Genomic DNA, 12,125 nt, shown 5'->3' with positions numbered 1-12,125 from the left:
GTAGAGCTCAGAATAAAAACCAAGATATGAGGTACATCGTTGAAGAAATTTTTCTTTGGTTCTCACGGGGGGAATATAGTAACCATCAAAAATGATAAAGATTATATACAAACAATAAAGATTTCTTCATTAAAATAGACAATAGTTCATCAAACGGCTTTACCATTCAATCTAAACTTATTCATGAGATTAAGATGTTTTCATTGGATAAATATAACTTGCCAAAAATGTAACTCTGCAAAAGTATGTTGAGAATGGATTTTGTTTTGTCTTTACAAAAACATGAAAACCCTCCAACAAAGGAATGTAAAGACCACTGGTGTCACATGGTTCTAGGATTGTGTCTGCTTAGACGTGAGTGATGTCACTGGGTTCTCCTTTCTGATGACACTTTTGTATGTAGTGGTGGTACTGACTAGCTGCATTACATGTCTAAAAGCCATTCATTTTCTTTTCTCATTATAGTTAGGCTTCTGATTCTTATATATGTTTGATCATTAATAACACAAAATATACCAGAATTCTTTGGAATTAATTTGGTATGGCTTATGTTCAAGCACATAAGCACAGCACGTCTGCCTGCATTCTACAATTTTGCACCATGATGATACTTGATAGATTCTCTGAAAATAGAAGTCACACAATTAAATGCCTTTCCTTTAAAAGATTAACCATGTACATGGTGTCTCTTTACAGCTGTAGAAACCACATGCCAGTAAGTATATGATTCATTACCATTTATGGAAGAAATATGAGAAACACTGACAAATTTAATTTTAAGAAGATCATCGTTTATATAGGCTTCTGTACTTAGTCATCATGTGCTATTTAGAAAATCTAGCATTCAATTATAGTCATTTTTATTTCATGTAGCATACAATAACAGCTTTTTAACTCAGTGTGTTGATAGCACAACAAATAATACTATCATCATGTAACAAAAACTGCCTTTGTATTTTGTTGAGCCGTGTAAAATTAAAAATAAGTGGTGTTACAAAAATTCAACAGCATACTTGGAAGATTTATAACTATTAACAAACATTCTTAAAAATTTAATGGGTTACTGGTAGCTGTAAAATTACTTCAATAGGCTTTATTTCAGCTTCTAGGTTTGAAGGCATAGCATTAAAACAAAATGTGCAAATACCTCAATTTAGAGATAAACTAGCAAAATCTAAATTGGAAAAGTGTTCAAGGAAATATTTACACTGATTTCGTAGAATGATATGGTAGAGGAAAAACCATGTAGGGATATAAATAATGCAAAATTTTTCCCTTATCATTTAAGGAAATATGCAGACAATTGTTTGGAAGGTCCTTCTTGTACAGAAAACTCTTATGCTTTGAATAATGAGTTAATGGCATACAATGACATGTTTATGAGAATGTGTTTTAAAATATTCAGTATTTATTATTCATTAAACTATATAGTATGAGATTTAGGCTAGCTAGAGTTTTTGTTTTTTTGTTTTTTTGAAACAGGGTTTTTCTGTGGCTTTGGAGGCTGTCACGGAACTAGATCTTGTAGACCAAGCTGGTCTCAAACTCACAGAGATCCACCTGCCTCTGCCTTTTATGTTCTGGGATTAAAGGCATGCTCCAGCACCACCTGGCATCGCTCATAAGAGTTTTCTTATGAGATCTTCTGTGAAGCAACAGGGCGAAATTATATTCAACTATATTCGTGAATATGTATATGTGTATGTTTGTTTGCATATGTTTCAAATTCAATACGTAGTCCAAATTGGCTTAAATTCAAGGATATCTACCTATCTCTGCTACCATACTCAGCTATATTCATATCTGAAACTAATTTGACACCCACCACTGGCAGACAACAAAATGACCTAAGATATATTGTTTAGTACCTCGGGACCTCTGGTGAGATTTAGCTGGAACATTTCAGTGTATTTTGGAAAAGGATTTCAGAATGAGTCAATTATAATTTGAGTTAGAATTTTATTTTGAGACAAGGTTTCTCTACATATCTTTGTCTGTCCTTGAACACATAATGCAGATGAGGTTGGCTGCAAATTCACAGAACAAAGGGTGTGTGCTAAACCATACTATTATATTTTTATTATTTATTTTCTTGTGTCTGTTTTTATGTATCTAATTCTTTTTGTGTAGAAGTTGTGGATGTTTGTCATGGTTTGGGTGTAAATTTCAGAGAACAATTTTGGGTTTTTGTCTTTTACACTTAGCATATTGGAGACAGGGTCTCTAGGTTACCATTCCATGTAATGATCCTTGTCAGGATTTCTTTTCTATGCAATTTTCTGCCATCAAAAGCATTGGATTATAGGTATGTACTGTAGCAACTATCTTTAGAATGCAAAATGAAGGGATAGTTGTAAGGTGAGTACTTTATCTGTTAAACCATTTTCACAGTTTTAAAATTTATTAAGTAGAAACTTTTAGAGTGAGTCTGTTTTGAGACACAGTCTCTTCATAACCCTGTCTGGCCTGGAACTCATTATGTATGCTAGGCCTGGAACTTACAGAGATCACCTGTTTTTTCTCTTGTGAAAATACAGCAGCAAAAAGACATATTTATCATAGATTTAGTTCAGATATTAATAGAAAGAGTGAATTTTTGGAAAGTGTTATCTTGTGAGGGCAAACCACACTTAAGTATTGGTACAAAGACATGTGACAGTTTTGGTGACATGGTAAGTTATATTTCATTGGGTACATAGGAATTCCTCTCTCTCTCTCTCTCTCTCTCTCTCTGTGTGTGTGTGTGCGTGTGTATTTTCTCTCTGTGTATGTCTCACTGTATACATCTATTAGTCTCTGTCTCTGTGTTTCCCTTTGGTAAAAAGTTCATAGGTCAGTTCCTGCTTGGATTCTAATGGGATTCTGATTTAATAAGGTAAAAAAATGGGTCAGAAAATTTCTGCACTATGACTTACTCTACATGAGTTTCACAGTTCTGCCCTTGTAATCCTCAGAAAAGTGCTGCTTACATTTGGGAAAGCAGTCCATGCATTGGTGTTGCATGCCTTTAATTCCAGCACTCGGGAGGCAGAGTCAGGCAGATCTCTGTGATTTTGAGACCACCCTGGTCTACAAGAGGTAGTTCTAGGACAGGCTCCAAAGCCACAGAGAAACCCTGCCATGGAAATCAAACAAACAAACAAACAAACAAACAAACAAACCAAAAAAAAACCATCTTGGAAAGGAGAAAAACCTTACTCAAAAGGTTTTATATTTTTGGTATCATGACTCATTGGTATTTGAGATATCACTTAATTATGAAGGTTCCCTAATGGTAAGACTCCACCCATGTAAGCCTTCAATTTATGAAAGGAATAGGACACTTGATTCTTAATCTGAAGAAGAAACTTCATACAGAAGCTGCTGTCCAAGTGTGGTAGATTCCATCACAATGTAGAATCCAAATTTGTGGTATAACCCATGTTGTACTGGTTCTGAAAAGAAGTTGCAAAATTTATAGCTCATAGATCTTTCCTTTGTGGTTTCTTTTCAACATTGTTGGAATCTAGCAGAGTTAGAAAACCAGTGAATATGCAGTGAGAGTACTTTGCATGAAGTTTTCCAGATGAAGCCAGTGTTGAATTTTGAGATTATAGGATGCTGTGATACCCAAACTTTGGGACATCTTACATGGAAAGCTGAACACGAGAGTGTAAATTGCAAAGGAGAGACATGTACGACAACTTTTAGGAATAGAACTACCTAAGCCTTTTGAGAATAATACCCCACCTGTGTATGGCATATCTCCATGATTATGGTGTTTGCCTTGATGAGTTTTAGTGCCTTAGTTAAATCTTTTCTCACTGCGCCCATATTCCTTTTTTATTTCTTAAATTTATTCTTTTATCATAAAATACATCCCATCTGCCTTTTCCCCTATCTCCACCCATCTCAGTGCTCTACACTGCCCCAATCTCCACCAGATCCTCCTCCATTTACCTTCTGAGTAGATAACATATCCAAAAATATCACCAAAACTCTGCATGATGAATTGCAATTTGACAAGACATGAACGCTCCTATCAAAGCTGGATGAGGCAAACTAGCAGGAGAACGAGGATTCCAAGAGCAGACAAGAGAGTCAGAGACACACACCCACTTCTACTGTCAGTAGTTACACAAAAACACCAAGACATACAACAATAACCGAAGACATGTGCTGCTGGATTTTCTTGTCCTGGCAGGCTTCTCAGCAATAAACAAGCACACATATGATATATTAATTATTAAACTTTTGGCTGATCACCAGGGTTTCTTATTGGCTAACTCTGTCTGAATTATTAACACATTTCTACAAATGTTTGTATTTCCACGTGGCCTTGGCATACTGGAGCATGCCCAGACCCGTTGATTCTTTGCTGGCTATATCACATCTGTCTCAGGTGGAGTCTCTCTGCCCACCATTTCTAAAATCGTCCTCCTCTCCTAGTCCTGCATATCTTCCTGCTTTTTTGGTCAAACAGTGTTTTATTCATCAACAAATGATAGAAACATATATACAGAAGGACATCCTCATCAAGCCTGGTGCAGACCCCTGTGAGCCTCTATGATTCTGTTGGCTGTGTTCTCCTATATGCTTCTTTAATTTAGGAAAATCTTGACTATGAATTTTTAAAGTATTTTCTGAGACTTTGACCTGAGTTTATTCACATTCTATTCCTATCATTCTTATATTTGATGTTTTCACAGTGTTGCAGATGTTCTGGATGTCAATTTCATAAATCATTCCTGCAAAGCCTGAAATTCTCTGTTTCATGTCTTGTATACTTTTGGTGAGGCTTGCCTCTATAGGTGCTGTTGGATTACATAGATTTTCACATCCTGAATTACTTCAATTGTTGTTTTTATTGCTTCTATTTTGATTTTTAGTTCTTAAACAGATGCATCCATTTCATCAACTGTTTATTAGTTTGTTTTTTGACTGTCCTTAAGGGATTTATTAATTTTCTTCAATATTTCTATTATACTTTCCCTGAATTCTGTAAGGGATTATTAATTCACTTCAACTTTAATGACTTCTGTCATCTTTATAAAGTTGGTATTAATTGGGCTTCAACTGTGTTTGAATATTTATGGCTTACTGTAGTAGGATATCCAGAATATGGCAGTGACTCATTGCTGTGGTGGCTTTTGGTATTTTTATGCTAGTGTCTGGTTGTCTTGCTTTGAGCTGATTGCGGGTCTAGGTGCTGATTTCTCAGTTTTCCTTTGTTGACAGGGTGTTTTTTCTTGACTTCTATTTGCTCTATGGTCTTCTGATCTGCGTGGCTTATGATTGAACAGGGATTCTTACCACAATGTTTGGGCTGGAAATTCTGCTGTTGGTATGCTCTTTGTTCCGGAAGGGAGTAGTGCCAAAGTTTGAGGCTGTAAAAACGGAAGAGAGGAGAGAAACTTATCGGTGAATTCCCAATGCATAATCAGATAATGATTATATATATATATATATATATATATATATATATATATATATATATATATATATATGGGGTAAATTAAAAGCAGTGCAAGCCAAAACAGCAAGGAAAAGAGAGGGGCTTTCCCACATGTGTCCCCAACTCTTAAATTACCTTATCATTACACTATTCACACCCTAGGGGGCGTGGCCGATTACACATGTAGCCAGCCACAGGAGGCATGGCTAGGGTGACCCCTGGTGATAGTGATGAGGGGGCATGGAGAGACGGTGAAAATTCTGTGGTCACTTGGCTCATATGGAATTCTGGAAAATGGTGTATCCTTCGTTTAAGCACAAGGATTTTTCTAAAGTTGGAGGCTACAGCATAGAGATGGATTGTAAATAGTGATGGGGGTTATTGAAATAATGGAGAATATCCACTGGAGAGGAACCAATGTGTATTTCAGATAGCTGTCATGAACTCTGGTCCAGAAGGGTTTCTTTGCCTCAGTTTGCCTAGCTCTTCTTCTGACTTTGGTTACCTACACTTGAGCAGAGATTTTTCATCCAATTTGTTCATGGGGTCATGGATTTGAGGGTGGCAGCTAATGAGATATTGGAGGATTCTGTGTGGGAATGTAGGTACTGTGGATGTTTCATGAGCTGGTGAGCCACCTTACCTGTTATTCTTTTTAGTTTTTATTTTTTTATGAGAAAGATTATTTTACATGTTAATCCCAGGTGCCTCTCCCTCCCCCCTCCTCTATCCCCCAACTAACATCCTACTTATCCCATACCCTATCTGCTCCCCAAGGAGCATGACACCTTCATAGGGGGTCTTCATTGTCTGTTATATCCTTTGGGATAGGGCCTATGATAACCCTCTTGTGTCTAGGCTCAAGGATTATCTCTCCATGTGGGATGGGCGCCCAAAGTCCATTCCGATGCTAGGAATAAGTACTGATCCACTACAAAGGGCCCCATAGATTCCCAAGGCCTCCTCACTGACACCCACATTCAGGGAGACTAGATCAGTCGCAGGTTGGTTTTCCAGCTATCAGTCTGGGGACCAACAGCTCTCCCTTACCTGTTATTCTTGCTGGTGTGACATGTACATGAGTAACGGATGTCTTCCTGAGTTTGGGGCTGGAATGCAGCCATCTTCCTCTTACTATGAATAGGAATGTACTCTGTGCCCATCTGTGTGTGTTGGAAATCCTTAACTTGTTTCTTGATTTTACAAAATGTAACAGTCAAGAGACTGTCTTGAGTATCAGAAGAGAATTTGGAAATTTTAGCTTTTTGGGATATTAAAGGTTATGAGGATAAATGAACTTGGATTAAATCTACAGCTTCCCCTACCTCCACTCATTCCAACCCTGTCTCCAATCTCCATTCCCCCAAATCCACTACTACTCTGTTTCCCTTCAGAAAAGAGAAAGCTTCCCATAGATATCAACCTGACATCATGACAAGGTAAAGTAAATCAAGGCACAAACCCTTATACAAGCCTGACCAAGGTAACTCAGTAGAAGGAAAAGTCTCCCAAGAGCAGTCAAAAGAGTCACTACAAGACCTACTTGTAGGAATACCATAAGTAAATACCCATGAGCCTTGCTCAATTCATTCTGTGTACCAGGTTCTCATCTATTCTACAAACTCTCTTAATCTCACAATGTTCACCCCTTCTTCCACAGGATTCATAGAGCTGAAGCTAATGTTTGGGTAGTGATCTCCACATGTCCTCCTATCAGCTGCAGGGAGAAGCCTCTCTGATGACAATTGAGCTAAGCACCAATTTGTGATTATAGCAAAATATACTTATGAATGTTTTCATTGAATTTTATCTTGATTAATTTTATTTTGTTCTACAATAGTTCTCAAAGACAGTCAAGTTCTGATTCCTTGGCTCCTCAGGTAGTATCAGGCATGGTTTTCCTCTCAGAGCTAGAGCTTCAAGTTTAAACAGTCATTTGTTGGATGCCGCTGAAGGTCTGATCCACCATTGCACCAGAATATTTCGCATGCAGGGCAATTGTGGTTCTCTAATTTTGTGGCTGCCTTGGTTTCCCAATCCAATAATGGGATCCTTATGTGGTAACAGAAGATGGCTGATTCAGCTTTTGTATTCTTGATTACTAGGAGTCCTCAATAAGGTCACACTTACAGGTTCTTGGAAATTCTCATTGCACTGTTTCCACAATGCCTGTTAAAAGCTCCCCCATTGCAGTCATCTCTCTGCATCTTCTTCCCCTGTGCCCCATCTTTACCTGATCTTTTCCTGTAACATCCCTACCTGCCATCATTGCATCCAGAACATCTCATTTTTTACACCCTGAGAGACCCATGTATCTCCCCTGTAATTGGGGTTCTTATTTGGTCTAAATAATAAAAACCTGGAGTGAGATATAGAGGAAAATGCTGAGAGATGATAGAGAAAGTGTAAGCCAAAGCCAGCTTTACCTCACTAGTTTCCAATTGGAAAAGTGCGACTTTTTTGTATCATTTTGCTTATATTCTCTCTCTCCTTACCCATCGTATATCTATCTCTGCCCACTCATTTCACTTCCTGTTTCTGCCAGCCATCTGTACAGACCTCTACACCTCTTTGGTTAGATAGTGGCAAGCTCTATCTTTTTTTCTTCAGACAAGTTGAATTTCTACAAGGAAGTCATCAACACACTCCCCTAGTTACTTAGCCTCTCTACATCTATGGATTTTACTGTGATTCACTGTGATCACTGGGATTGTATTTAATTAAATTCTATAAATACATTTCTCTAAAAATTAAAGAAAAACTGCAACTATAACTGTTTAGTCTTCAATTACATCCAAGACCAAAGAATGAATTATTATAACCTATGTAAACAGGAAATGCATTGCAGGCAACTTCCTAGACTTTACAAATGACAGAGACACCTGAGGGCCTGGACAGTCACCCAAACTTTTTCTGCAACATTTGGTATCCATCTTTAGTCTACAGGACTACTGTATCACTCAGACCTTTCAGTGAAGCAGGAAATTTGAAATACTGTTCTACCTTGTATTTGCAAATTTCATCAGTTGTGTTTTCCTGCCTGTATCCTGCATAAAAGTAACATATCTTAAGATAATGTTCTAGAGAAATATACATATAGAATATTGTCAGTATTATGTTTTCAGTTGCACACATGTATGTGATATTTTAGAATCCCATTACCTATGATGATGTGCATATTGACTTCACTTGGAAAGAGTGGACTTTGCTGGATACTTCTCAGAAGAATCTCTACAAAGATGTGATGCTGGAGACCTACAAGAACCTCACTGATATAGGTAAGACTGTATTTTACTTTATATTTTAAAAAATAGGACAACATCAATTGGTTATTGAAGAGAGAAAAGAATGTGTTAAATAAATCAGTCAATGTTCTAAAGTTCACTGAAGACAATAACTTAAATTTTGCACATTTTTTAATAGTAAATGTATATTTTCTGGCACTACATTTTAGGATACAGTTGGGAAGACAATACTACTGAAGAGCAGTGCACAAGTTCTAAAAGACATGAAAGGTAATTTTCATTTACAAGCTCATAGAAATGTGTCTCTGAAGAAATTGAAATGTGTCCTGAATTTTGAAACAGAAACATCAGGGTAATTAGGCACAGCTTAAATTGCATTGAAGATTGTTAAATTCTCACAAAACCATGCAACTCAATTTCCATTAGTGAACTACAATTAGCAAAACAACATTTTGAGAATGAAGACAAGGAAACAACAACATAAGAGAAATTACCACTTGAATCATCACACCATGAGAGCCATGCTATAGGAATGTAATTCCATTCAGTTCTTACTCCCTATATCACTAAAGGTATACACATGATTGATGTGATAAGCATATCTCCATACCTTCCATTGAGAAAAAAGTGCACAGAAAATTTAGTTTTACTCATGTAATTGCTGTTACTTTTGTAAGTTTAGTGATTTGGCAAATTACTCTCAAATGTCAACAGGCAGGTATTGCAGAGAATCCTTCATCTCTGTAGCACATGTATATAAAGAACAGAAAGTCAAACTGAAGTAAATATGGAAGCCTCTTCTTTGTAAACTTCCTTTACTAAACATCATGTGTGACTCAGGATACAATCCATATGAGCAAATGAATATGGACAGCATAATATACCACTCCCACAGAATATTTAAAAGAGATTTAGTACTGCCAATTTAAGCATACTTGTTGAATTTGATTCATGTGTAGAAGTAATTTATTTTCCTGTTTCATTGATAATACACCAACAAGTTCACTCTGAAGAAAAGGCCAATGAATCTAGGACTGTGTACATACTTCTGCTTGTTCTAGTTCATTAGCAAAAGTAGTAGGACCCAAAGTGTAGGAAAATTTCAAAATTCAATAATGGTGATAAAGATCTGAATTTTCCCAGTTCTCTTCAATATGTAAAAAAAATCACCTGTAGATAAAAGTACTAAAAATTAAAAACATATATTAGAGGACTATACCTGTAGTTGTATCTTCAAAGATGCAAAACAATCTCTTCAAAGTTTGAAAATAACCCTTAATATAAAGGAAATATGAGTGTAAAAACAGTGATAAGTCTGTAAGATATGATTCTTCTTCACAACTGCAACAAATTGCAATATTAATCTATACAGATTTCAAGATTTAACATTGTATTGAAGGTGGTAAAACATTTACATGCCTATTTTCCTTGCAGGCATGAAGGAAGCCAAACTGGAGAGAAGCGTTCTGCATATACACAATGTCTTAAAAGCTTTGCACATAACAGTCATCTTCAAAGGCATAAAACAACACATAGTGGAGGGAAACACTATGAATGTAACCAATGTCATAAAGTCTTTGCTAGTCACAGTAAACTTCAAATGCATACAAGGACACACACTGGGGAGAAACCCTATGAATGTAATCAGTGTGGTAAAGCCTTTTCTCAGCACAGTCATCTTCAAACGCATAAAGAACACATACTGGAGAGAAACCCTATGAATGTAATCAGTGTGGTAAAGCTTTTTCTCAGAAAAATACTCTTCAGATACATAAAAGGACACATACTGGAGAGAAACCCTATGAATGTAATCAGTGTGGTAAAGCTTTTTCTCGGCAAAATACTCTTCAAATACATAAAAGGACACATACTGGAGAGAAACCTTATAAATGTAATCAGTGTGGTAAAGCCTTTGCTCAGCACAGTCATCTTCAAACGCATAAAAATAGACATACTGGAGTGAAACCTTATGAATGTAATCATTGTGGTAAAGGCTTTACTGATCAGAGTGCACTTCATGTGCATAAAAACACACATACTGGCGAGAAACCCTATGAATGTAATCAGTGTGGTAAAGCCTTTGCTCGTAATAGTCATCTTCAAATACATAAAAGGACACATACTGGGGAGAAACCCTATGAATGTAATCAGTGTGGTAAAGCCTTTTCTCAGCACAGTCATCTTCAAACGCATAAAAGGACACATAGTGGAGAGAAACCCTATGAATGTATTCAGTGTGGTAAAGCCTTTCCTCACCAAAGTACTCTTAAAATGCATAAAAGAACACATACTGGAGAGAAACCCTATGGATGTAATCAGTGTGGCCAAGCCTTTGCTCGTCACAGTCATCTTAAAATGCATAAAAGGAGACACACTGGAGAGAAACCCTATGAATGTAGTCAGTGTGGTAAAGCCTTTTCTCACCAAAATACTCTTCAAATGCATAAAAGAATACATACTGGAGAGAAACCTTATGAATGCAATCAATGTGGAAAAGCCTTTATTTATAACAGTGTTCTTCGTGTGCATAAAAGATCACATACTGGAGAGAAACCCTATGAATGTAATCAGTGTGGTAAAGTCTTTTCTCATCACAGTAATCTTCAAATGCATAAAAGAACACATACTGGAGAGAAACCCTATGAATGTAATCAGTGTGGTAAAGCCTTTGCTCGTAATAGTCATCTTCAAATGCATAAAAGAGTACATACAGGAGAGAAACCCTATGAATGTAATCAGTGTGGTAAAGCCTTTGCTCGTAATAGTCATCTTCAAATGCATAAAAGAGTACATACAGGAGAGAAACCCTATGAATGTAATCAGTGTGGTAAAGCCTTTGCTCATAATAGTCATCTTCAAATACATAAAAGGACACATACTGGAGAGAAACCCTATGAATGTATTCAGTGTGGTAAAGCCTTTGTTCAGCACATTTCACTTCAAATGCATGAAGGAACACATAAAGAACAAAAACATTATGAATGAAATCAGTGTGATAAAATCTTCGCATTTCAAAGTGTTTTTAAAGTGCATAAAAGTGCACATACTTGAGAGAAACCATATAAACCTTATCAATCCCATAAAGTCTTTGCTTGGCCAATTCATCTTCAGATACATAAAAGGACACATAACAGGAGGAACTCTAAGAATGCTATCAGTGTGGAAAAGCTTTTGCATGTAAATTGTTCCTTCAAAACCATAAAATAACGCATATTGTAGACAAACCATTTAAGGTAATCAGTGTGGTAAAGCTTTTGCATATAACCAGGAGTCTTTGACATCATTCCACAAAAATAATTCATTAGTGAAAGTATAAATTTAGACAGTGTGGTTTATTTGTGCACTTCATACAAGATTAAACTTTGTATGTAATCAACCTGATAAAGCCTTTCCAACTTTCAATCATATTTGAGTACCTGAAAAAGATTGTGAGGGCTTCTCATTAT

At 36.5% G+C, this 12,125-nt stretch overlaps 1 protein-coding gene across 1 annotated transcript; it reads left to right on the top strand.

Moving 5' to 3' along the window:
- Positions 1 to 673: 673 nt before the first annotated feature.
- LOC113837925 (zinc finger protein 431-like) lies at positions 674 to 11,664 on the top strand. The gene is made up of 5 exons (XM_035453540.1): positions 674 to 715; positions 8,586 to 8,712; positions 8,889 to 8,949; positions 10,114 to 10,211; positions 10,715 to 11,664. The coding sequence occupies exons 1-5, from the start codon at positions 674 to 676 to the stop codon at positions 11,662 to 11,664; spliced, it is 1,278 nt and encodes a 425-aa protein (XP_035309431.1).
- Positions 11,665 to 12,125: the final 461 nt, after the last annotated feature.

This window comes from Cricetulus griseus, unplaced genomic scaffold (assembly GCF_003668045.3).
Source record: "Cricetulus griseus strain 17A/GY unplaced genomic scaffold, alternate assembly CriGri-PICRH-1.0 unplaced_scaffold_1, whole genome shotgun sequence".
Lineage (NCBI taxonomy): Eukaryota > Metazoa > Chordata > Mammalia > Rodentia > Cricetidae > Cricetulus > Cricetulus griseus.
This window is presented reverse-complemented; position numbering and strand designations above follow the sequence as displayed.